General features: G+C 52.6%; 8 protein-coding genes across 8 annotated transcripts; 5 read left to right on the forward strand and 3 right to left on the reverse strand.

Annotated features, from left to right (window-relative positions):
- Window positions 1–4,280: 4,280 nt before the first annotated feature.
- BDW47DRAFT_111666 (uncharacterized protein) lies at window positions 4,281–5,309 on the forward strand. The gene is made up of 4 exons (XM_024813993.1): window positions 4,281–4,486; window positions 4,546–4,603; window positions 4,727–4,819; window positions 4,892–5,309. The coding sequence occupies exons 1-4, from the start codon at window positions 4,449–4,451 to the stop codon at window positions 4,967–4,969; spliced, it is 267 nt and encodes an 88-aa protein (XP_024668686.1). The 5' UTR covers window positions 4,281–4,448; the 3' UTR covers window positions 4,970–5,309.
- A 147-nt stretch (window positions 5,310–5,456) lies between these two features.
- BDW47DRAFT_111667 (Elongator subunit ELP3) lies at window positions 5,457–7,467 on the reverse strand. The gene has a single exon (XM_024813994.1). It carries the CDS (start codon window positions 7,313–7,315, stop codon window positions 5,579–5,581), a length of 1,737 nt encoding a protein of 578 aa, XP_024668687.1. The 5' UTR covers window positions 7,316–7,467; the 3' UTR covers window positions 5,457–5,578.
- A 148-nt stretch (window positions 7,468–7,615) lies between these two features.
- BDW47DRAFT_111668 (succinate--CoA ligase (GDP-forming) subunit alpha) lies at window positions 7,616–9,584 on the forward strand. The gene is made up of 7 exons (XM_024813995.1): window positions 7,616–7,881; window positions 7,971–7,999; window positions 8,072–8,198; window positions 8,255–8,317; window positions 8,383–8,408; window positions 8,466–8,548; window positions 8,642–9,584. Exons 1-7 carry the CDS (start codon window positions 7,712–7,714, stop codon window positions 9,140–9,142), a joined length of 999 nt encoding a protein of 332 aa, XP_024668688.1. The 5' UTR covers window positions 7,616–7,711; the 3' UTR covers window positions 9,143–9,584.
- Window positions 9,585–9,836: 252 nt separating this feature from the next.
- BDW47DRAFT_111670 (uncharacterized protein) lies at window positions 9,837–13,477 on the forward strand. The gene is made up of 4 exons (XM_024813996.1): window positions 9,837–10,184; window positions 10,406–11,114; window positions 11,173–11,484; window positions 11,541–13,477. Exons 1-4 carry the CDS (start codon window positions 10,169–10,171, stop codon window positions 13,126–13,128), a joined length of 2,625 nt encoding a protein of 874 aa, XP_024668689.1. The 5' UTR covers window positions 9,837–10,168; the 3' UTR covers window positions 13,129–13,477.
- A 321-nt stretch (window positions 13,478–13,798) lies between these two features.
- On the forward strand, window positions 13,799–14,826 carry BDW47DRAFT_128809 (FKBP-type peptidyl-prolyl cis-trans isomerase; the record flags this gene model as incomplete). The annotated part of the gene is made up of 5 exons (XM_024816908.1): window positions 13,799–13,935; window positions 14,082–14,152; window positions 14,422–14,482; window positions 14,623–14,685; window positions 14,787–14,826. The coding sequence occupies 5 exons, from the start codon at window positions 13,799–13,801 to the stop codon at window positions 14,824–14,826; spliced, it is 372 nt and encodes a 123-aa protein (XP_024668690.1).
- A 92-nt stretch (window positions 14,827–14,918) lies between these two features.
- Window positions 14,919–17,170, reverse strand: BDW47DRAFT_72094 (uncharacterized protein). Its single transcript, XM_024819690.1, has 4 exons — window positions 16,959–17,170; window positions 15,986–16,854; window positions 15,251–15,934; window positions 14,919–15,194 (listed from the first exon to the last, which is right to left on the reverse strand). The coding sequence occupies exons 1-4, from the start codon at window positions 16,959–16,961 to the stop codon at window positions 15,071–15,073; spliced, it is 1,680 nt and encodes a 559-aa protein (XP_024668691.1). The 5' UTR covers window positions 16,962–17,170; the 3' UTR covers window positions 14,919–15,070.
- A 367-nt stretch (window positions 17,171–17,537) lies between these two features.
- BDW47DRAFT_128811 (SWI5/SAE3 family protein) lies at window positions 17,538–18,064 on the forward strand (the record flags this gene model as incomplete). The annotated part of the gene is made up of 3 exons (XM_024816909.1): window positions 17,538–17,648; window positions 17,766–17,851; window positions 17,905–18,064. The coding sequence occupies 3 exons, from the start codon at window positions 17,538–17,540 to the stop codon at window positions 18,062–18,064; spliced, it is 357 nt and encodes a 118-aa protein (XP_024668692.1).
- An 89-nt stretch (window positions 18,065–18,153) lies between these two features.
- Window positions 18,154–23,147, reverse strand: mdr1 (ABC multidrug transporter Mdr1). The gene is made up of 3 exons (XM_024819691.1): window positions 22,312–23,147; window positions 18,916–22,238; window positions 18,154–18,856 (listed from the first exon to the last, which is right to left on the reverse strand). The coding sequence occupies exons 1-3, from the start codon at window positions 22,714–22,716 to the stop codon at window positions 18,499–18,501; spliced, it is 4,086 nt and encodes a 1,361-aa protein (XP_024668693.1). The 5' UTR covers window positions 22,717–23,147; the 3' UTR covers window positions 18,154–18,498.
- Window positions 23,148–24,205: the final 1,058 nt, after the last annotated feature.

Consider the following 24,205-nt stretch of genomic DNA (forward strand, 5'->3'; position numbering starts at 1 on the left):
AATAAATACTAATGATAATGCTGCGTACAACGAGTCAAAATGTCTGGGTCCGACTCAGTCATGGACTCAATGGCCATGTCGAGAACATATGGGTCCTGCCATGTCGAGAGAAAACCCGCCGTAAATAAATAATGATAGACATCGTTAGTACCACGAAACGACCGACGCCAAGTCTGGGCCGCCCCGTTATCGACTCGTCTCCAGTACTTCCTCCCTTTAGTCCTCCAGCCCAGTCCTCTAGAGTCCTAGGCTAAGGTACCGAGTACCTGTCGAAAAGAGGCTGGCACTAACTCGGCACTAAAGCCCTCACCCGCGACGCAACGGGCCTCGTCGTTTGATCATCCTATCTGAAACCTGAAACCATCGGAAAATAAAATAAAACAAAGCACAAATCGAGAGTAATAGGGACGAAGAAGACGAGGACGGATTCTAGCGACTTCGATCGCGCCACTCTCTATATTGATTTCAATATATTTAGATTAATCTTACGATACATTCCCTTGGCTCAAGGGGTCTTGCTGGGTATTCCAGAAGCTATGATGCAACTACATTCTTGGACACTGACCACATCATAATGGGACATACCTCCGTTACAGAAGTGCGGTTACTTAACCTTGCAACAGATGTACATGATTACATGCCCATGTGGGAGTGTGCGGGGAAACGTTGGAGAGGTGAGATGTAGTAAGTAGTATTCTGTTTCCCAGTCCACACACACGCTGATCACCATAAAAAAATAGAAATAAAACCGAGAACGAGAGACTCGAGAGGAAGAGAGAACCAAAAAAAAAAAAATAATCAAAATAAAATAAAATAAACAAGTAAAGTAAAAAAGTCTAAAAAATTGACAACCTCTGTTTTTCTAGTCTCGCTCTTCTCCGACAACGCTCCATCCGGATAGTTGATCCTCCCACTATCCCCAAATCTGGTAAACACCCGGAACCCGTTCAGGAGGTCCCCTCTCTCTCTCTCTTTTCCCCCTCCTCTCCCCTTAAAAGAGTCGGCTCGACCAACCGGGGGCTCCAGCACGATGGGGGCATTATGGATACGTCGGAGAATTACGAGCCTTCAGGATCGTCCAAGGAAACTTGTCTCTCTTTGTTCGGGGTGGGAGATGATTGGCGGTGGATCCATCTGTTGGATGTCTTGGTTGATATGTCGTCTCTTGGGCAGTAGTTAAGGTCTTGAAAGGTACTCCGTAGGTAGGAGATGGATTGAAGGAGTGTCTTAAGATGCCAAGACACAAACCTCAGCACTAAAGACGGGGGATTACGCAGTCTGTCTCTCCGGATCCTCTGTCGAGTCGTTAACCTTTATAAAATAGATTGAAAAAAAAAGTAAAAAAAAAGAAGGATAAGACACAATCTGAGAGACACCATGGACGAAGATTCGATTCCATATCCCCACGGCATCTCTCTTGCATTACTTATCCGGAGACCGGAATCCTTCCGGCAGTCAACGAAAGAAAATGTGTCGATCCCTACAGACGGTCACTACAAGAGGGCCGGGGTGAAAGGCCCAACTGGCTTCGCTAGCCAGTTTCACCCCCTCTTCCCACCTCCAGAGCTCATTCGATACTTCGTTTCAGAACTGCTTTTCCAGTTTCCACTCTAGGCCCTGCGCTGACTCGTGCTCGGGTGGTCGGGGTGGCTGGGAGTGGGAAGGGAAGGGAAGCGAACGGCCTTTGGAAACTGGAAGAGACGATGATGATGATGATGATGATGAATGATGATGCCTGCAGGATCTGAAACGTGGTTGAGACTTACGCAGCAGTTCCCCCATGTGAGGGTCACAGGTTACACATGATGCAGGGTTTCTTTTCCCATTTTCCACGCCTATCTCACGAACGAGTCGGGCTTTTAGTTTAGTACAGAAGTTAGTCGAGCTTGGTATCGTTTTAGTCTTTTTTTTGCTGCTCACCTGATGCGAGATGCGATGTGCGATGCGATCAACCTGCCTCGCTTCAGGGTGTTATGCAGGTGGATGGCTGTGGTTGAGTTTAGCTCGATTGTAAAAAAAAATTAAAAAAATTAAAATTACTTACTGTTGCTGGACAGTGCATTGCATCTGTGTGTGAGTCCTTGCACCACGCTAATCATGCAGTCGTGGAGGCGACAAACCCTGTCTATGCCATGGGTGGTGGTCTTGCGCCGTGTGGGAAGAAGAAAGTACATCCGATTACGGAGGAGAGGGGGATAGGATGTAGTGTTTAGTGATCACTGCAGCAGTCAGTAGGTAGTTCTCTTGCCTATCTTCTTGTTTGATATCAACAAATGATATGGGTAGATATATAGATAGATAGGTAGAAAAGCACAGTCCACCCAAAACGGTTCCCACCCACGACTTCAAATGAATATCTTAGAAACTATACAACTGCAATAGCATCACCACATCATCACATCATCACCGCTATACCATGTTACTACCATTCTTGACTGACGCTATTCACCCAAAGACCGAACGGCCCCTCCACCCCCACTCCAACGCAAGTCCCAACCCATGCAAACCCACGCCGCTACACCCCAAAGCATGCATCGCTCCAAAATAACCGGGGTGGCCGACAAGCCAGGAACAACCGAGCCAACTCATCCCAAAACGTCCAGTAACGTCGGTTTGGTTCGTCCAAGCCCGTAGCCGAAACACAAGGCTGTGATCACCGAGCCAGCCCTCACGTTTCACATCTACAACACACTCACCCATTCACCCACTCATTGAATCAGCCATAAAGTTTAACGGACCCCAGGTGAGGGGGTGTCTTCTTGTTGGATAAGCGATAAGCGAAGGAGTTTGGCTCGTCATGGAGTCGCATTGTCCGCCACGTTCACTCGGCGCGCTAATGCACTGTGCGAGAGGGGCTGACAGGGGGGCTGGAGTTTAACTGCTTGACTGACTGGTTGGAACTGGTAGGGCATATACTAAGGACGAGCGAAGGAATGGAATGGGAGGGAATAGAGGGGAATGATGTTAGGAAGCTGGTTATAGATCTGATAGTTGAATACGAGATTGTACTACTACGTGTACAGGCAGAGCCCTAGTATGAACTTAAAGATAGAAGACGACACGGCTCTTCGGGTGATAGTCGAAGCTCGGTCCGTCATCTTTATGCGATTGTTGCTGATAACGCGTCCTAGCCGATGTAACCTTTCTCGTCTTGGGAAGACACTTGGTGATCTTCGGTTGTTTTTTTTTTTTTTTGGCCATTTTGGTGGTCAGTATTGATCACAATGGACTTGTTTCTCCGGGATTGCTTTGGGTGTTTTCTAGTTTAGATGGGAAGATCTAACCATCAATGCTGACAGGATCTGGAATAGAGAATGGCTGCTCTGGATTGATTTATCGCCATGCTCTTAGTATTCTCTGGTTCTATCGTCAGAAACATACCACTCTAATCGGTAGCACCATACAAGAGCTATATAGGGCTATATCTGCCAACGATATGCCCAAGTATTCGACCAGATGATCACCACCGTCCATTCTAAATAAGAACGAAACGGAAGTATAACCACGCATCCCACAGCGTCCACTTCCTAGCAACTGAAGGTCATAAGTGAATTTCAGCCACTGCATCAAGATACCAAACGACATCTTGGTCGGGCTTAACATGACTGATATCCCAGCATTGAATTCGCTATAAAGACTCCAGATAACCGCCCTGGCGGTGCTTGATAAACTGACCTCATCTAATCCAATTAACCACGCCTCGAAGGTGAAGCCAATTTGGCTCGCTCTCTTGACTTATGATATCGTCCGCATTGCAGCGCAACTAAGTACTTTCTTACTGATTCAGAGCAACTTGCCACTCAGCCCAAGCTCGCCAGACAACTTTGTCGCCCAAGCATTAGCAGAGCGCGGATGCAAATAATAGTGTCATCCATCTTCAATGGTATGGCAATAACACCCTAACTTGAAACTGAGTCAAAAGATCTTCAAGTACCACAGGGGTCAATCACGAAATGCACTCATTCTATCCTGGTCCAAATCGCATGTTGTTTCTCCTGCCATGTCAAGGTCATCGTATACTGCAGCCGATCTGCTCTGACAGCCAACGTCAACGTTATCCAGCATCTAAATACAATGAGACTGCAAGCAATCAGAATGTAATTCATGAATGTTCTCTCCTCTCGCAAGAATTGTACAGAATATAGATAAATAAAAATAGATCAGGCGGTGGACTTGGCCGCAAATGACCTGATTGCCGAATGCGGAATAGTCGTTTCACGCATTCGGAGTTCTCGCCAGTCAACTCCAAAGACATCAAGAAACCCGACATCATCGACAACCCTCCACTATCCACCCAGTTTCCTCTCCACATCTCCTCCATCAACCCTCCATCTCGCACTCTTTCGGTCTATATCCCTACTCCGCCTAATCGGAATCCTACCCTACCGGCTTTCCGCGGATCCACTCAACGCTCGTATCACCCGCGCACCCGCTATCGCATCGACACCATGAAGCCCGTCGTCTCCCTATTAAACGCTTGGTCCTGGTACAGCTCCCCCTTCAAGGAAATCTTCAATGAATAATAGGCTAATTCCAACTACCCAGTGTGGTCATCTCCCTCTTCGCCATTGTCATCCTCTCCGTCCTCGGATCGCTATACCAGGTTCGTCCGCCCGTTGTCATCGTCATTTCCGGCTTCCCACGGGATCCAAGCTAGACCAGACACACCAGTCCACCACATATCATATCAGATCAGATCAGCAGCTAATCAAGGATAAACAAACAGAACGATCACCACGGGTTCACCGGCTCGGAAGGCGAGCCTGAAGACGGCGGCGCAGTCGCCGCCTCGATCTTTACCGCCGTTTTCATCTACATTGTACGTCTTGACCGATACACTGCACGATAAGACACATCATATAGGCTCTTTACTAACGGATGACACGCCCAGGCCTTCTTCGTATTCTGTGCTTTCCAGGCTTATCTGCACGTGAGGGCCCGCAGGGGAGGCTCCATATCGTTGAACTAGATTGCTAGAGCTTGTCCTTCGTTTTTTACTTGACTTTTCCTTTCCTTTTCTGTCACTGTGGGCTGTACTGTCCATTATCAACCGACATTATCAATCCTATCTATGTGGTTGAGATCGTGGATTGATTACACTGTTCTGCTGGTGCGCTGTTCTGCTGGCTAGACTCGCGACGTCTGTTATGTCGCGCTGGTGTTGAGGGAGTCGTCTGTTGACTCTGGCTTCGGACCTCACAGAGTACCCTCCTTGTCGCTGTTCTGGCGTTTTGCTTACTGGGCTGGAGGATCCGTGAGATGTATATACCTAGTCTATTAGTTAACATAGACATTGTTCCTTTATCTTATGCCATATACGACGTCTACTGTCACAGTAGGCGGTGGACTCTATCCAAACCGGTTCATTCATGAGAGTATAGAACCTGTTGTATATACATGACAAGAATATTCAACTCTCCCTTCCCATCATCTCCGGTATAAATTTTCACGCTAAACACCCCCTATGCAGAGCCAGCGGCTAACAAAATCACCCGTCCCCAAACGCCATATGAATCGTTAAAATAACAGGAACTTTTGTTGTTTCTCTCTTGCGACAAGAAAGAAAAGAAAGTACGTTTTAAAAGTCTTCATCCTCAACAGGATCCAACATCTTAGACATATAAGGCCCGTCAAGCGTATACCCCAAGCGAGCATAGTAGCTGCGCACACCCACACCCGAGATAACGCTAATCTTGCGACTCCCGTGCTCCTCGCGCGCGATGCGCTCCGCCTCCTCCATGAGGAGTGTTCCGAACCCGCGGTGCTGGAACTTGCGGGCGTCGCGGCCGTGCATGGGGACGGCAGAGCCGTAGACGTGCAGCTCGCGGACGATGCTCGTCTGCTGCCCCGTGAACTCGGGGCGGAAAGTGTGGGTGGCGCTGCACTTGCGCAGACGCAGCAGGCCGATGAGGATGTCCTGCTTGGGGTCCTCGTAGGCGAGGAAGGTCTCCCAGCCGCCGTTGGCGGTGTAGTCGCGGCGGACGAGCTCGACTTGCGACGGGCGGATCTTGTTCTTGACTTCGTTGATGCCGACTTCGCGCGTGCGCACGTCGCGGCAGGTGGTGCCGAAGTCTTTCATGCGCGCGAGGGCGAGCTCGCGCAGGTTGCCGTTTTCGACGCCTGCTGTTACGAGGGGCATGGGGATGTCGCGTTGCACGCGGTAGATGCGGGTCCAGGGTGGGACGAGGGCGAGGATGCGTGCGACGAGGTCGATTAGGGCGTTCGGGGTGTAGTTCTTGTAGCGGCCTGTGCGCCAGAGCTCGTAGAGCCCTGTGCCGCGGATGACTAGGGTCGGGTAGATTTTGAGCCCGTCGGTGCGGAAGTCGGGGTTCTCGAAGTACTCCTGGAACTGGAAGATGTCGCGCTCCATGCCGACGTTGGGCAGGTCCGGCATCATGTGGCTGACGACCTTGAAGCCTGCGTCTTTGGACAGCTTGAATGTCTCCGCGACGGCCGCCACCGTGTGGCCACGGTTGGTGTCGCGCGCGACGTCCTCGTAAAGACTCTGCACGCCGACCTCGAGCCGCGTGCAGCCGTACCGCAGCATGCTGCTCAGGTGCGTGTCCAGGCAGTAATCCGGGCGCGTCTCGATGGTGATGCCCACGCACTTGATGTTGCTCATCTCGCCCGCCAGCACCGCCTCGTCGACATTGTCCGTCTGGTATCCGCTCAGGGCGTTGTGCAGCTGCGCGATGAACGGCTCGCGATAGCTCTCGGGGAGCGACATGAACGTGCCACCCATGATGATGTACTCGACCTTGTCGACGCTGTGGCCCATCGACTTGATCTGGTCCACGCGCCCCCGCGCCTGCTCGAACGGATCGTACCGCGCCCGGATGGCGCGCATCGACGTCGGCTCGTACCCGGTGTAGGATTGCGTCGAGTATTCGAAATCGGAGTCGGGTCCGCCGGGGCAGTAGACGCAGATGTTGCCCGTGTAGGCGATGTGCGGGCAGCGGTGGGGTTTGCTCATCACGGCGACGACGGCGATACCCGACGACGTCCGGATGGGTTTGGCGATCAGCTTGGGCAAGATGTACTTCTTGTAGTGCTCGGGGACCGCTGAGATGATGGCTGTCAGTGGTGGTTGGGTGGCCAGACTGTGCTTTTTGGCGATTTGACCCCGCAGTTTGTTGAGATTGATATCCTTGCGCGGCGCGGTCGGATCCTTTTGCGATTCATACTCCTGGATCAGAGCATTCGCGATATCCGAACAGGCTCTCATGAAGCGTTCATTCTCGGGGAGTAGCTTGGACCGGTTCTTGTTGGTTTTGTAGGATGCCGGTGGCGGCGCGGTCATGGTGACGGTCGCCATTTTCTTCCTTCTCTCTTTTCCTTTTCGTTGAAAAGTATGATACCGCGCAAGGCGGAGTGGTCTGGGAGAAGGTTCAGTTAAAATTCAGAACCGTCAATCAAAGAATCTCAAATCAGAGTGGAGATCGAGCGATCGGATAGTTGAGGGAGAGAGATTAGCCCCGCGGGACGGGATGAGATACCGGGAAAGAAAAGAGGAAAATTAAGGTGACCGAAGAGGCCAACCGACCGCAATAATCTTTGTCCCGAGAAAGAGCACTAGTTAAACCTCACCTCCCCCAAGCTACTTTTACTCCTGATCCGCCGCCTTCTCCCCTCCTCCCCTCCCTCCCTCTCCTCTCTTCCTCTGAATCACTCTATATTTCTATTTTTTGTTTTCTTTCTTTTGATTTTCAACATGCAGGCCTTCCGTCGTAACACCCTGTCCGGTCTCCGGAATGCTGCTGCGTCCGCGCAGCGTCGAGCCTATGCGAAGCCTACCCCGGCCTACGCTGAGACCGTCAACAACCTCCGCATCAATGGCGACACCCGGGTTATCTTCCAGGGTTTCACGGGCAAGCAGGGAACGTATGTGGTCTTTCCGATGAGTGGGGTTGTTGTGGTTGCATCACTTGGTGGTTTGTCAATGCTGACGTCGCGCTTTTGGCTTATCGCAGTTTCCACGCCGAGCAAGCCATTGCCTACGGTATGATCCCGATCGCCTCGTTCTCTTGTCTTGATAACTATGTGCTTGGATGGTAGTGTTGACGATGTTCAGGAACCAAGGTTGTCGGTGGTACCAACCCCAAGAAGGCCGGCTCGATGCACCTCGACCGCCCCGTCTTCGCGAACGTCAGCGAGGCCGTGAAGGAGACCGGTGCTACCGCCACGGCCCTCTTCGTCCCGTATGCATTGATCCAGCTGTGATTGCGCAGAGAGCTTGTTTACTGATCGTTATTAGCCCCCCTTTGGCTGCTAAGGGTATCGAGGAGGCTATTGAGGCGGAAATCCCCCTGGCTGTCTGGTATGTTCGTGTGGATGGATTCTGTTCGCTGAAGCGTGGCTAATACAGGATTTTGTTCAATATAGTATCACTGAGGGTATCCCTCAGCACGGTATGCGGTCCCCTTGTGCGCATGGCTTGGAGCACAGCTGACATGATGATTGACTAGACATGGTCCGCATCACGGACATCCTGAAGACCCAGAACAAGACCCGCCTGGTGGGCCCCAACTGCCCCGGTATCATTGCTCCCGTAAGTGCCACTCTATGATTTCTACGGATATTCTGCCCCTTTCCCTCCCATGTTATAATTTCCCCGCCATGTCTGACGCGCCTTCTTCAATAGGGTCAATGCAAGATCGGTATCATGCCCGGTTTCATCCACAAGCGTGGCCGTGTTGGTATCGTCTCTCGTTCCGGTACCCTGACCTACGAGGCCGTCAACCAGACCACCCAAGCCGGCCTTGGTCAGTCGCTGGTCGTCGGTATCGGTGGTGACCCCTTCTCCGGCACCAACTTCATCGACTGCCTGAAGATCTTCCTCGAGGACGAGGAGACCGACGGTATCATCATGATCGGTGAGATCGGTGGCAGCGCCGAGGAGGACGCCGCCGAGTTCTTCAAGGCCAACAACCGGTTCAACAAGCCCGCCGTCAGCTTCATCGCCGGTATCAGCGCGCCCCCCGGCCGCCGCATGGGTCACGCCGGTGCCATCGTCAGCGGTGGCAAGGGTGATGCCAACTCCAAGATCACCGCCCTCGAGGATGCCGGTGTGATTGTCGAGCGCAGCCCGGCTGCCCTGGGCAAGGCCCTGCTCGCCGAGTTCGTCAAGCGGGATCTTGTCTAAATAGGTGGAGGGGTGGAACAATGAGGGGATGATAGAGATGGCTTGGGTGCAACACGGAGTATCCAACGCATCCAGTCAGAGACGGATGGATGCGTGAATAACTGTCGACTCGCCGTGTTGTGAGTTGCAGGCTGGGTGAACATTTATCCTCTCGACTAATAGACGACCAACCTTCTTTTTTTTCTTCTCTTTTCTTTTCTCATTTGTTTTTCTTGTTTTCTTACTCCGTCCGAGTTCTCTTGGTTACCTCATCTGTACTTTTCCACTGTTCCGCGTGTATTGTCATTGGTTTAGAGATGCTCGGAAGTGTAGTAGTTGGGTCGATGTAAATTTTTCTGAACATGGTGCAAGAGACAGACTGAAGAATGGAGAGAGTCCTATTGAATCCATCCATCTGGGGAGATCGACGTGCAACCAGGAGTGGATCAACCATGGTTGGTAGGCTGATATCAATTCATGACAAGGTATATATATATATATATATATAAAAAATATATCCCAAATAAATTTATAAATTTCTACCTATATACACCGTATATCTCTATTCAATATATTATACATATATAAGATACAAGTGTTGTGGAATGTCACGGCACACGTGACCAAACAAGGCTAGCGTTGCTTGAGGAACGGGCGCCTCAGCTCTGTTTATCCTTTTCCAACCTCTCTCACCTTCACTTCCAACGCGGCGCCCGATAGTCCTGCTGCTTCGACGCCTTCTTCTTCTTCTTTTCTTTCGTCCCTTTCGTCGTCTGGTCATCGGTCGGCTTCTCTGTCTCCACTCCCTCTCTCTTGCGGTGTGAGAAGAAAATCCCTCCCAACCCCCTCCCCCCAAGGGTGGTCCTGGTCGATCAAAACAGACATCGCCCGTGGTTACCGTCAACAAGCAACAACGAACGAGACTAGTCCACAATCCCCTCGTTGGTTGGTGCCGGTCCGAAGCCTTGTCCCCGCAGTACAAGTGAACTGGTTGGAAGGGGGCCAAATAAGAAGGAATAGAGAGAAAGAAAGAGAGAAAACAAGAAGATGCCTCTCGATATGGGTATGTGTCCCTGCATGTCCTTTGTTTCGTCTCGTCGCCCACCTTCCAACTTTCTGTCTATTGTGGATCTTTTGTCTTATTTTATTTGATTTATTTTTCTTCTGTTTTTCATCGATTTGTTTTCCCTGTTGTTGCGTTCTTTTCTGTCGCTTGTTGATCTCGTGATTGGTGTGTTGGAATCCACTTCGCTACGTTACTAACTGCCCCATCCTACCGAATAGGCCGAGCGGCGTCGCAGTCAAGCGTGGCCTCCCAGACCACCCAAGTCGCACCGCCTCACAGTCGTCCGGGGACGGCGGACCTGATGAGATCGCGCTCCGAGACGGTCATCTCGAGGAATGGTCGTCGTCCGCGATCCCGAGGCTCGACGGCCAGCATCCACTCCAACACGACCCAGCAAACCCAGGACCAGCAGATCGCCGATGGATTCTCGCAGTTCCTGCCCACGCAACCGGGGACAGGTCATCCCGTCTTTGGCGGGAACCCGGAAGACATCATCATGCGCTTCGGTCATCAGCTGTCGCAACCCGTGAATGGAGCTCCCCTCGACGCGACCATGACGGACGCCCACCACCCCGTCATGCCGCGAGCAGAGGACTTTCCCAACCACGCCATGCACGGCCATCATCTCTCCCACCACTCCCTGCCGTCGGGTTTGTCGACCATGCCGATGCCCCAGTATCAGGGCATGTATGACAGCGGGATCGAGAACCATGTACCCGACCATGTTATGGACGACAACGAAGGCTCCGAGGTTGGCGGCAAGCGGAAGAAAGGCTCCAGCTCGTCCCTGGCCAACGACAATGAGCTGCGGAAACTGCTGCGACAGTACGAGGGATACACCTTGAAGCAGATGGCTGCGGAGGTCCTCAAGCACGAGGGGGCCGGGGGCAAGGCGGAGAAGGTGAAGCAAGTCTTCGCGATGATCTGGTACGTACCGCACTTTTCAAGAAACCGTTGCATGACGTCTGGCTGACTCGTTCATCAGGTTACGGGAAAACTGCCGAAAGAGCAGCGGATCGGTACGCCGCGATCGCGTGTACTGCTGCTATGCTGAAAAATGTGGCACGGAGCGCGTCTCAGTGCTGAACCCAGCATCGTTTGGCAAGCTCGTGCGCATTATATTCCCCAACGTCCAAACCCGACGATTGGGCGTTCGCGGGGAATCCAAATATCACTACGTCGACCTGACGGTCATCGAAGAGAAGCAGCAGAAGCACCCGCCGCTGAACCCCAGCATTCCGGCCAGCGAGGCGGCCAGCTCCATCGAACCAAAGCCGGTGGACGTGCTCCCGAAGAGGTGCGTCTACCAATACGAGATAACCCCATTGCAGAAGGCTAACTCATGGTTTACAGTGTCAGTCACGGACCACCAGACCCCGCCGACACGGCCGTCTTCCCATCGCCCACCACCTCCTTCACCCCCAGATTATCGGTCAGCAACCATCCTCCCCTGAGCGCCGAATGTGGCTGTCAACCGGCGAATGGGGAACCCGCCGTCACTCTCGACAACGTCGCAAGCCACGCGGGGAAGATAATCCACCAGATGCTTCACCTGCCGGTCACGGAGGCTTCCTCGGTGGACAACAACGCCTTTGACCTTCCCGACATCAACGACTACCTGCCCGCCAACGCCGACTCCAAGGTCGCCGCGGCCCTTGCGGCCCTATACCGATCACATTGCATTTCTGTGATCGACAGCTTCCGGTACTGCAAAGAGCGCAACATGCTGCGGTACTTCTCCGCCTTCCATGGAACCTTGACGGTTCCGGTGCAGAAACTCCTGACGCATCCCAACCTCGCACCGTGGATCAAGGAATGCGATTGGTTGATGTATCAGAAGATGATCGCCTTCGTGGCCCCCCTGACCACCCAGGTGGTGCCCAAAGTCGTGCTCGACGCGTTTGGCTCGATCTCGCAACGATTGACCTCCCACATCGCGGACACGTTCAAGACCCAGCCGGTCCACGTGTCCCTGGCGCGACTGGTTCCCGCCCATATCTTCTGCAACCTGCTCCGACACATGCTCGACGTGAACCAGAGCGCCAACGCGGCGGCGGCGTGGCTGTGTCATCCGGACAACCGGAACCAGATGTGGTTCGACTTCAAAACGCTGGTGGACCCCCAGGACATGATGTCGAAGGCGAACATCCCCAGCTGCGCGGCACGCTCGACGGAGCAGATCCTGAAACACGACATCCGGGCCCTCCTCACGCCGATTTCCGACATGAACCCCACGGCCGGCCATCCCTTCTTCACGCGGCCTGACGGGGACGCCGACACGCAGGCCCACAAGTACCCCGTCGAGTCGGCGGCGGGCGATGACTACAACTTCCCCGACAAGTGGGTGTCGTTCATCCTCAACCTGCCGGCGGCGTTCCCCGACCACCGCACGCGCTGCATTGTCGAACGGGTGGACGCGCTGTGGGATCGCATCCTCCACCGGCTCACCCTCGGGGGAGCGCAAAGCTTCAGCGCGTGGTGGATGACCAAAGTGTTCTTCCACGAGATGATGCTCTGGCAGGCGGAGAAGGGGGGGTTCATGCGGCACACGCCTCGCTCGCTGCAGAGTGCAGCGCTCGCCGAATCCCAGCCTGCCAACCCAAATGGCTGTTTGAAATCGACTGGGGAATCGGATCGACTGAACGCGCCGTCGGTGGCTTCGGAGGAACCGCATGCCAGCGAGCCCCCGACGCGGTCGACGGGGACGCCACCGGCCCCGTCCGCGTTCGAGCCGCCGGGCGAGGGGGAATCGCACGGGCACGCGGCGGAGACGGAGAAGCCGCACGGCATCCCGGAAAACATCGGAGCCTTCCAGGGAGGCAACAATGACGACAGCGCCATCGATCTCGACGACGATTCCATACTGATCACGGTGGGAAAGTATGGGGATATGATGGCCTCTGACCCGGCGGATGCCGAGGGAGATGTGGTCGTAATATAACAACAAGTACTCCTCCAAAAAAAAAAAAGATGGAAGAAAAGGGATTGGTTTCATTTGTTTGGGAGGAGTTGGATTTCATTTCAGGAGTATTGATTTTTGGACAAGGAAGGTTCGGCGTTGGACGATTCTTTGCACGAGAGACGAGCAATGAGAGCATTGATTCAAGACACGTCGGCTTGAGGCAACCAGCTGAGGTGACATTCATATGCATCGACAGGCGGGTTGATCCCGCTGCTATCCAGTGTCTTGTCTTGTTTATTTATTTACGGGGGGGATGAGCGCAAGCCTAGTGAGGAGTGTATATACGTTCTGGGCGACGCGGTATGCAGATGATGATTCTCCTTCTAGCGTGTTTTTTTTTTCTACTGTTTTAATATCATTGTCTGATAAGACGACACATATTGTTTGATTATTGTTTGATTAATTGGATGACTTCATCTTCATCATACATATATACAATACTGTCCGCAGTATCGTATGTCAAAAGAACTGGATAGAAAAAGACAGCCTAATCAAGACTAGATTGATCCAATGCCCCATAATTTTTTCTTCACCCGCCCACCTACCTCACCTCACCTTGCCTCCCCTCATCTTTCCTACACTCATCTCCAACAATCCATTATCCTTTCAATCAATCAATCAACCAACCAACCAACCAAAAATCATCAAAATGGGTGTCGATCGCAAAGTTCTCTCCCCCGGCAACGGCGTGGATTTCCCCGCCAAGGGCTCGATGGTCACCATGCACTACACGGGCGGCACTTACGACCAGGCTGCTGGCGAGGCGAAGCATTTTATGGGTGCTATGTTTGTTTTCCCTTTCTTCTTTGTCCCACTTTCTATCCAGTAGGATGTGTACTCTTGGGTTTGAAGGGAGTGTGGGGGTGAAAGAGGAAAAAAGAGGAAGATGATGGAATGAATGAATGGAAGGCTAATAAGAATGATACAAACAGCTTCGACAGCTCCAAGAAGCCCGGTCGTGGCCCGTTCGCGACTAAGATCGGTGTTGGCCGGTTGATCCAGGGTATGTTCTCTCTTCTTGTTTCCTTTGGTTTGCTCTTTTGAGGTGTTGAGTTGAGTTGTTGTGATGTGATGAGTATGTATGTATGTATGTATATGCATGTTTAATGATATGTAAATCGGTATGTTTATTTATATACCTGGTTTATATAAGCATTCATATACATACATACATACATACATACACATCCATTAAACAACAAAACCAATCCACACGCAGCACTCATTCATCAAGAAAAGAAAGAAGATAGATATACTAATGATACCATATAGGCTGGGACGAGGGTGTCCCCCAGATGAGCCTGGGCGAGAAATCCATCCTGACCATCACTCCGTGAGTTTACTTACTCCTCTTCTTTCCTCTCCTCTCATTTATTGGGTTCAATATTATGTATATATGTATATATATATATATATATTCCCTCATAAAGATGAAGATGAAGATGAAAATACAAAAGATACTAACAAATGCAGTGACTTCGGCTACGGCCCCGGCGGTATCCCCGGTGTTATCCCCCCCAACGCCACTCTTGTCTTGTATGTTCTTCTTCCTTTCCTCCTTCCTTCCTTTCTTCTTACTTCGTATCATTGGGTTTATCTTGGTTGGTTTGATTTATGACGGTGCTAATTCTATCCAGCGAGGTTGAGCTCCTGAGCATCAACAACAAGAGCATCTAAGTTGATCATACATCATCGTATGATGCATCGACGATAGATAGGTAGATTCGGGTAATGACCGAGTATCAGATATGCTCTGGTCGATAAACAATACATGCCTATCTAGACATTCATTCATTCATTCACGTAAACAAGGCCGCCCCACCAGCTTATTGCTTGCTTTTGGAGGTGAGATAAGCAGACAGAAAGTGTTCCTATAAAATAAGAAGAGTTATGAAGAAGACGAATACAAGAGTGTAGTCCATCATCGAAAGTTACCCGCGGGAAAAAATCTCGGTCCCGCGTAGCCATGCGCGATGATGCTCTGGATGTCGATGTTACCCCCGCTGTATGGACTCCACAGCTTGATTAGAATGTATCGTCCGGATCTACAAATTAATCAGCTACGCTGTCTGTCCGTGTTACAGGGGGAAGGTGGGCTTACGGTGGTGGATCGAACTTGATGCTGACCGTGCTCTTGGCTCGCTCGATGAAGAACCGCGCGTGCGGCCTCAGTAGATCGGGGTCTTGCATTAGGGCCGTGTTTGGCCCTGATCGTGGCTCCAGTGGACGACTCCCCGGAAGTGTCGGTGGCACTGCGCTGGATCCTGCCGCCCGTCGTCGGGACAGGTCCTGCTGCTGCTCCATGGCTCGTACTCGTCGTTGCAAATCGCGCCGTCGGCGGCTGTAGGCGCTTACTTCCGCGGGATCGTCGTCGCTCTCGCTGTCGTCGCTGTCTGAACCGAGGAGATCGTCCTCCATCTGCTCCATCTGCCACCGCGCGAGGTCTGCGATAGACGGCGGATTGGCTGCTAGCCCGTTTGTGTCGCGGTCGTTGCGCTCAGACGGGTTGTCGTACTCGGTGGTGATGTGGAAATCGTTCGTGGGGTTAGGAGCGCTGGTCAGATCTGTTTCTGAATCCCGGTGGGACCCCTGGCCGGCAAGGCCCCTGCGTTCGAGAGTCTGCAACGGGGTTCGATAGGCATTCAGGTACTCCTGGGATGGCTGCAGTCCGCTCCGTCGGTTTCGACGCTGTCGTCGCGGGTTCGGGTATTCTACTTGGTATGCGGCGGTGCGCGAGAGAAGCTCGTCACAGCTCATGGAGACGAAAACCATGCCTTCTTGTATCCTTGACAACCAATCAGTGGTAATCTCGTCTAGACCCAAGAAGGAAACATACGGGGCATCGTAGCCAGACCGCGGGGCGTTGATCACGATCTTTTTCAGGCAAAATGGAGAGTCTCCGCGATGCTTCAGGATCAAATTACACCGGTCGGACTTGGTGCAGTAGACCGACGAGTCGTTGCGGAGCACGTTCTGCGGCCAGGAACACTCCCCCTCCGGCTCGTATGTCCCTCCATCACAACTCGCCAGCTCCATCTTCAAAGGCCCCGGCACGACCTGCCCATACTGCCCGTACCGGAAACTCTGCAGTCCCTCTCTGCTATCGTCCGTCTCGAGCTTTCTCCGCTTGGCCCGCGATCGGTCCCCGTGGCGGTCATCCTCGCGGTCAAGAGGCATGATGGGCGGAATCACCAGGGGAGGCACACCTTCGTCAAGGAGCGAACTGGTTCGCGGGCGACCACCACTTCGGCTCTGGCGATTTCGCGCGGCCCGGTTGGCTGGTCGCGCAGGATCGACGTACGGAGTCAACTCGGGGTGGAAGCGATCGGGGTAGATGTCATGCGGAGCGGCCTCTCGGCGGGACCGGTAGTGTTGGATCTGGCGATCGACGGCCGCCCTGGCCTGGTCAAAACTGGTAATATCCTGGCCCCGGATGGACCGGTACTCGTTGATCTCCTGATTGAGGGTCTCCAAGGCGCGGGCGGAGGTGTCCCGGTTTCGCTCCGAGGTCAGCAGCTGCCGCAGGTGCTGCAGGTGCTCGCCGGGAGCGGGGGCAGGAACAGGGACGGGAGACGGTGTGGCCGAGGGCAAGGGCAAAGTGATGTGTTCGCTGGGTTCTCTCGAGCGGTTGGGCCGTGATGCACGAGAGGCAGGTGGATAGTCGTAGTTCCCCGACTGGACAGAGGACAAAAAGTTAACACGACGCTGCTGTGGGGCTTAACATTTATGGGCCAGTCAGGGGGGACAGATCGACCAGGGCTAGTATGTAGATGTTGTAAAAGAAAAGGAGTGGAGAGGGAAGAACGTACCATCCTATGCCAGCTGGTTAGCAGATAGGGCGGCAGATAATGGGCGGGGGAGACCGAGGGAACTAACGACTGATACCAGGATAAGGTACAGTATAGAGACTAAGGGGGGCAGTATATAAAAGACTAGTGGCCTAGAAAGCAGGGAATGAATCCAAACCAGTCAGATCAAGATAGCCAAATGTGAGAGCGGATCATCTGAGAGGAGAGAGAGAAGATGACGAGAAGATGAAGTCGAGAAGAAATAAAGCAGGTGATGATAAGTCCGTCAGTCCGTCCCGTTATCTTCTGCACGTGATCCTCATCATCATCTCTCCATGAACCACGTCTCTCCATGAATAGTCTCAAACTGCAGACTGTTTAGCTATCAAAATACAAGTGGAACGGATGTAAAGCTATTCAAAGATCCCATGCAGTTCCTCATCGCAACTACATAACCAGTGAGACCCACACATCCACATATTCGTTGAATAAGTACTGATATCCTGGCAGATCAACCCACCGAGATAGTACCAACATGCAATCACGACTGTGATTATAGTAACCAAAACATAATCATTCCCTTATGACACTCCTATCATAATGTCCTCAGAAATAAACGACACCTCTCCATCCACAGGGGGTGCTCCTACCAACAAAGACAAACCCTTCACACTCACCCCAGAACAGCACACCCAGAGGGAAAAGAAACTAGTATGATATCCTCCTCCTTCAGGTTTGACATCGACCCAATCCAATCCATGATATCTCAAACAGAAAACACAAGGCACATTGAGAAGACAGGGAATGTATAAAACTAACCATCCACAGACCACCCTCCACACCTCAATCGCAACCCTCGAACCCCAAATCGCCCAGCTAGAAGCCCAACTCGCAGAGACAAAGTCTCAACTAAAGTAATGCCCCCAATCAACTAGTCAGTACATCAACCAACCAGCTAATGGCCTAGGAACGACCCGTCCGCCACCGTCCGGCGACACATCCGACTCCTCCACGACTACAACGAGATCAAGGACATCGCCCAAGGCCTGATGGGCCTGCTTGCTGATGCGCGGGGGGAGCGACAGATTGATGTACAGCGGGGGTTTGGGGTGGGAGATCGCGACTAATCGGACGATAATGTTGACTGATGATTATGTCAATATCTATCTGATGGTAGATTTATGATTGATGACCTACAGTATTATTACAAAACTACTGAAAGTGACGCACTTATTAATACAATGCATTGAAATCATTAAAAAAGATAATCTCCCAATCCCGATATGCGAACGTCGGTCAGAAAGCCCTAGCTCCTCAGTTCTAGATGACAACACATAAGCCAACTCCGAAACAATATTTTTATCCCAGAGCCCAAGTGGAGACGGGGGAACATCACAAAAATAGCATAAACAGGCATAGAGGTGAATAATTCGGCAATGGTAACCCGCCCAATAACCAATGACCAAAAAACATTATAGGGTGATGAAAGTGTATATAAGCACACAATACGCGAAACAGCCGCAGGGCGATCAATCAATCAAAAATACAGCGCAAGCAACGATCAACCGGCCTTGCCCAAACTCTGCATGTTGACCAGTTCGTAATACCGGCCCTTGCTACGGATCAGCTCCTGGTGGTTGCCGCTCTCGACGATCTTGCCCTGGTCGAACACGTAGATGATATCGGCTTTCTGGATCGAGCTGAGTCGGTGCGCGACGGCGATGGTCGTGCGGCCCTTGGCGGCGGCGTCCAGAGCGGCCTGGACGACCTTTTCGGATTCGGAGTCCAGGGCTGAGGTGGCTTCGTCGAGGAGGAGGACCTTGGGGTCCCGGAGGAGGGCGCGCGCGATGGCGATACGCTGCTTTTGGCCGCCGGAGAGCATGCCTCCTTTGTTGCCAACCACTGTGTTGAATCCCTCCCTGTAATTGGTGTTAGTAGATGGTTCAGATAGAAGGGGGGAAGGGGGAAAGCAACGTACGGAAGAGACATGATGAAATCGTAAATATTAGCGTCCTTGCAGGCCTGCACAATGGCCTTCTCGGACATCTCTTCGGCATCAACACCGAGCAGAATATTATCCTTGACCGTTCCCTGATACAAGGTCGGTTCCTGGCTGACGAGCGCCAGGAAGCTGCGGTACGAGTTGATATTGAGCTTAGTGATATCCTTGCCGTCGATGAGGATACGACCAGACACGGCATCGTAGAAGCGCTCCAGCAACGCAATAGTGGTGCTCTTTCCGCAACCGCTGGGCCCGACGAGCGCAATATACTGGCCCGGCTTCACGCTCAAGTTCAGTCCGCGGAGGACCGGCTGCTCGGGGCGGTTGGGGTAGCGGAAGCGCACCCCCTTGAACTCGATGTGTCCTTCCACGGACTCCAAGCGCTCGCCCTCTTCAGACCAGGTGTCAATGGTCGGTTGCCGGTCGAAGAGGCGGCGGAACTCGGCAGCGGCATTCTTTGCCTTGCCCATGTCCGGAGAGAACGAGAACACGGTCCCTGCGGACTGCGCGCCGAAGAGAATCTCGGCGAAGCACACGAAGAAACGAAAGATGGAATACTCGTGTGTTCCGAGCAGCGTGCCACCGTACCAGAACCCGAGCGCGGTACAGAATAAAACAAGGGCCTGGGAGCCGGCGTAGAGCACGGAGGAGGCGAGCACGGACTTCAAGCTCCTCCGTCCCTGGGCGTCCAGCTGAGCGTGATACATATCCCAGACATCGTGCTCGCGCGTGAGCGAAGCCACTGTGCGAATTGCCGAGGTAGCCTCGCAAGCGTAACTCGCAGATCCTTCATATGCTACCTTGGATCTCTCCTGGAATTTGCCCAGCATATGGAAGCGATAGTACCCGCAGGCCAAAAGGACCGGAACGACAGAAATGCAGACTAGGGCTAATTTCCACCCGATGGCGAGAGCAATGGTCATGCCCGCTATCAGAGTCGTGCCGGTCATCAGAATGGTCCCCAGAGTTGCTCCACTGACTCCAGACAGGTGCTTCGTCTCCGTAGACAGAAAGGAGGTCAAGGCGCCAGTGCTGTTTTCTTCTTTGTCGAAGAATGAAATGTCTTGTCGCAAGATCGACCTAAACGCCTTGCTGCGGGCTCGACAAACCAAGCGCTCCGAGCAAATCGCAAATGCTGTTCCGTTGATCGAGAGGGTGATGAGCTGGACAATTCCAACCACAAAGAACATGAGGGCCCAGAAGTTGGCGTCGTGTCGAAGCGTGTCAAACATGTTCTCAGGCAGGGAGAGCGTGCTGATGGCCTTAGCGAACAGGACTGCCTGGGTGGGTTGGCCGCCTCCGGCAAGAGTCGCAAAGACCAATCCGATGATCATGAAAGGCAGCTCAGGGCGGTTGAACGACGCGATAAACTTGATCAACCCCCAAAGTGAGTACTTCTTGGTCTTTTCAGGTTCCCTCTTGGACATGATGGCGCTCGAAACCGACTTGTGAGTTCCGGAGCGGCCCAACTCGACCTGAAGTTTTTCGTCGTCAGGATCCACAGACACAGAGCCAGAGCTGCCTGCGGTATGGATACGCTCCACGTTTCCTGCTTTAGGGACATGATCCTCATATTCCTCGTCGTCTTCGTCGTCGTCAATATCGATGGCTTCGGCATCTTTCGCCTCGTTGATCCGCTGCGCTTCCACCAGATCATGGTAGGTGCCTTGGCGATCGACCAGTTCATCGTGGTTACCTTGCTCCACAATCCTGCCATCGACCAAGACAACAATGTTGTGTGCCGCTTTGATAGTTGACAGGCGGTGGGCAATCACAATAGTTGTCCGGCCCTCGGCAGCTTTGTCAAGGGCGGCCTGCACTATTCCTTCCGACTTGGTGTCCAGGGCAGATGTCGCCTCGTCGAGCAAAAGGATTTTGGGGTCACTGACTATGGCGCGAGCAATGGCAATCCGCTGCTTCTGACCACCAGACAGCAAGAAGCCTCGCTGTCCGACATTAGTCTCATAACCTTCAGGCAGGCCTGTGATGAAGTCGTGGGCATTGGCCATCTTTGCCGCATCTTCGATCAACTCCTTGACCTTTTCCTCGGACTCGTGTTCGTATTTCGTGCCGAACAAGCCATACTTGATGTTCTGATAGATCGTGGTGCCGAACAAGACGGGTTCTTGGCTAACCAGAGACACCTGCTGGCGCAACCAACGAAGATTGATGCCCTGGATATCGTGCCCATCCAGCAATACCGCACCACCGACGGGGAAGTAAAATCGTTCCACCAGACCGACAACTGTGCTCTTTCCCGACCCCGACGGCCCCACCAATGCGGTGGTCTTCCCAGCCGGGATAGACAAGGACACATCTTCCATAATCGTAACCTCGGGGCGAGAAGGATATATGTGCTTGACATTCTGGAGCTCGATGTTACCTTCGAGGTGCTCCAGAATCTCCCCCTCATCGGAGTAGGGGTCCAACGGGGAGGGGCGGTCGATCGTAGTGAAGATCTTGGCAGCGGCAGCTATAGCGCCGGCGAAAGCCTGGCCATTCGGACTCACGTTGCCGAGACTAAAGGAGCCGATCAAGATGGACATCAACACCGTGAGAACCTCCCCGACGTTGACTTCATGGCTGACGATGAAACGGGAGCCCATCCAGAAGCCCAGGCCATAGTTGGAAAACATGACACCAAACATCGCCCCGATCATCAAACCAACGGTGATTTGCACTTTGGTACCGGGTCCCCGACCTGCGTCCAAATGCAGCTCGTACTGCCGAGCCAGCTTATCCTGCGTGCCAAAGGCGGTCGCATTCCGGATTGAGCTGATTACTTCCTCGGCGACGGTGCCGCCGGCACCGTAGTGTTCCAGGGCGTCCTTGCTGTTCTTGATGATAAAACGAGAGCTTCCACCCATCACCAGGAGCAGAGCGACGATCGTCGAAGAACAGATCAGGGCGAGTTTCCAATACTTGATATAGGCGACAACGAACGCGGCGATGAAGGTGGCGACGGCCGTCAGGGTGAGTCCGACCTTCTCAGAGATACCATCCTGGATGAGATTAGTGTCGCCAGTGATGCGAGTCGTCACCTCGCCAGCACCCAGCTTGTCGAAATAAGCCATGTTCTGTCTCAGAATGGACTGGAGGTAATGTTCGCGAATCTTCTGGGTGATATGCTCGCCGGTATAAATGAAACCAACGGTGCTGACATATATCGTTGCAAACTCGCCAATTCCAAGATAGATAAAATACAAGACATTCTCCGTCAACATGTCGTTGAATTCACTGGAGGATATGGAGTTCAGGGCGATTCCCTGGAACCCCGAAGCCAACGAGCCAAAAACGATCTAGAAGAGATGGTCAGCATCCGCCGTTGTACTACACATAAAGCCATAGAGGCCTGGGTCGATGAAAACATACCGTCATCAAGGGCAGCGCAACACCGGCAGCGATGGAGCAGATGGAGCTCACGACGATGATGAAGATATCCATAGTCGTCGCATAGCGGTAGAGGAGGGAAAACGACACCTTGACCTCTTCTACCTCGAGCTGCTTTTTGAGGATGTTCCTCTCATCCTCCATGAGATGACCGTACAGCGAGTCACCCCCGTCATCGACGGAGACTTGATTAGCGGGCGACGGTTGCGGATTTGATTCTTTCTCCGATCTGGGAGCTACTGTCGAACCGGAGACCGTTGATGGTGCCTTCGATGTCGAACGCACCAGGGGGGCCGCTGGCGGGAGCTCCTGCCTCTGCGACCCGGGCCCGTCCACGTCCCCGGGGACGTTGGAGGGTACATTGTTGTTTTCAGGCGGGGGCGCCATGATGTCGGGCCTCAGGCTGTGTCGGGGTTGTCGATATCACGGAAGCAGTGCGGCCACTCTAGATAGCCACTACTCCATGAGGCGAGAATGCAAAAAGTCGGAGAAAGTTTGAAAGACGGAGCACTGGGTGAGGTGATAATCACCCCTTTAATGGGGGAACAAGGGTGGTAGCGACAAGGGCGTCGAAGTGGAATCCAACACGCCGCGACCCCGTGTGGGGGGGTGGGATAACGAAGGGCGTACTAGGAAAGCCTCCCAGTGGATACAACTCGAATACCGTGAGGACTGGGAATGCAAACAAGTCCCTTGTTGTGTGGAGAATGGTATGAGACCCGTGTGCCCTGCCCCCGAGCGTTCCAGAGAGTAGGAGAATAATAATAAGAAATGAAAGGGGTGAGTAAAGGGGCACGAAGGGCAAAGTCACGTATTTTAGGATTTTTGAGGTCGTAATCTCCACCGAGACAATCGGCTCGAAGGAGAAGAACCCTCTTTAAAGTACATAAAAACCAAGCACAAAAGGGCCGTCACGTTTGCATATAAAAAAAAACATGTCTCGACCAATCGGAGTTCTGACCTTCCGAATGATTTTTATGCACTAGTCTGGCTCTTCAATACCTCGTGTATTTCAATACCTATCTTTCACTCTCAGGACCTGATATATCCATCAACATCATCATCATCATGGTAATACTACCGATACACAGGTACCTAATCACATCCGATGCAGTGGCACAGCATGAAGAATCAACCCCAGATGGCCTTGGCCTCCCGCCTTATCCTACCCTACCAAAGGGTAATCATGATGATAGTAATGACCATGATAGCAGTTCCCCACTCTGTACCTAAAGAAAGCCCTTCCATGGTTATAGATCAGAAATAGGACGGATCAGATACGATCAATGTTTCCAGGTAACATGCACGGTACTCCGCTACCAATACAACCTTAAACCACGAGGACATCCCGACGCAAGGTGACCATCCCCGATATCATCCACCTCGACAACTCGTCACCAACGGACCCTGTTCCTAGATCATAATGGGCCATTGGCCACGCGTTAGGGACTTAGCCCCCGGTCATTATCGACATCTGGGATCGGCTCTGGGTCATGAAGTTAATTGCCACGTCCGACACGAGTGACTCAACAGTCCCTGGTGATTATAGCCTCGATTGACAGGCCCGCAGACTTTGGCATTCTGACCCACGGACGGCCTGTTGATTCTAGTCATATATCAGATAATATCATGTCTTGTATTATAATGGACACCTAATACACGGCATGACGCGGCGAAGGGTCCCTCAACGCCACATCTAGGGAACCTGGTGGATCCTCGTCGATTTGATCCAAGCTATTTTGCACCCACCTACCGTGGGACCAGGACTCCCCGCATGTATAATCCTCCCACCTAGCCCCGTTGTCTGAAAGCAGGACAATGCCCCTGCTCCTCGTGAGTCAGAACACTGATCGATTCCGTACAAGAAAGTCGGGGA

Source organism: Aspergillus candidus (genome assembly GCF_002847045.1).
Source record: "Aspergillus candidus strain CBS 102.13 unplaced genomic scaffold BDW47scaffold_58, whole genome shotgun sequence".
Lineage (NCBI taxonomy): Eukaryota > Fungi > Ascomycota > Eurotiomycetes > Eurotiales > Aspergillaceae > Aspergillus > Aspergillus candidus.

What these genes read in the sequence shown, in the direction of transcription:
- mdr1 (XM_024819691.1), bottom strand. Translation starts at nt 22,716, where the DNA reads ATGGCGCCCCCGCCTGAAAACAACAATGTACCCTCCAACGTCCCCGGG. An exon ending in TTGCGCTGCCCTTGATGACG is followed by an intron (nt 22,239 to 22,311) that starts GTATGTTTTCAT and finishes CATCTCTTCTAG; the next exon opens with ATCGTTTTTGGCTCGTTGGC. An exon ending in GATTTCATCATGTCTCTTCC is followed by an intron (nt 18,857 to 18,915) that starts GTACGTTGCTTT and finishes CACCAATTACAG; the next exon opens with GGAGGGATTCAACACAGTGG.
- BDW47DRAFT_111668 (XM_024813995.1), top strand. Translation starts at nt 7,712, where the DNA reads ATGCAGGCCTTCCGTCGTAACACCCTGTCCGGTCTCCGGAATGCTGCT. An exon ending in GAAATCCCCCTGGCTGTCTG is followed by an intron (nt 8,318 to 8,382) that starts GTATGTTCGTGT and finishes TGTTCAATATAG; the next exon opens with TATCACTGAGGGTATCCCTC. An exon ending in GCCCCGGTATCATTGCTCCC is followed by an intron (nt 8,549 to 8,641) that starts GTAAGTGCCACT and finishes CTTCTTCAATAG; the next exon opens with GGTCAATGCAAGATCGGTAT.
- BDW47DRAFT_111666 (XM_024813993.1), top strand. Translation starts at nt 4,449, where the DNA reads ATGAAGCCCGTCGTCTCCCTATTAAACGCTTGGTCCTG. An exon ending in CTATTAAACGCTTGGTCCTG is followed by an intron (nt 4,487 to 4,545) that starts GTACAGCTCCCC and finishes CCAACTACCCAG; the next exon opens with TGTGGTCATCTCCCTCTTCG. An exon ending in CCGCCGTTTTCATCTACATT is followed by an intron (nt 4,820 to 4,891) that starts GTACGTCTTGAC and finishes TGACACGCCCAG; the next exon opens with GCCTTCTTCGTATTCTGTGC.
- BDW47DRAFT_111670 (XM_024813996.1), top strand. An exon ending in CAAGTCTTCGCGATGATCTG is followed by an intron (nt 11,115 to 11,172) that starts GTACGTACCGCA and finishes CTCGTTCATCAG; the next exon opens with GTTACGGGAAAACTGCCGAA. An exon ending in GTGGACGTGCTCCCGAAGAG is followed by an intron (nt 11,485 to 11,540) that starts GTGCGTCTACCA and finishes CATGGTTTACAG; the next exon opens with TGTCAGTCACGGACCACCAG.
- BDW47DRAFT_72094 (XM_024819690.1), bottom strand. An exon ending in CGGTCTGGCTACGATGCCCC is followed by an intron (nt 15,935 to 15,985) that starts GTATGTTTCCTT and finishes TTGGTTGTCAAG; the next exon opens with GATACAAGAAGGCATGGTTT. An exon ending in ATCAAGTTCGATCCACCACC is followed by an intron (nt 15,195 to 15,250) that starts GTAAGCCCACCT and finishes ATTAATTTGTAG; the next exon opens with ATCCGGACGATACATTCTAA.
- BDW47DRAFT_111667 (XM_024813994.1), bottom strand. Translation starts at nt 7,315, where the DNA reads ATGGCGACCGTCACCATGACCGCGCCGCCACCGGCATCCTACAAAACC.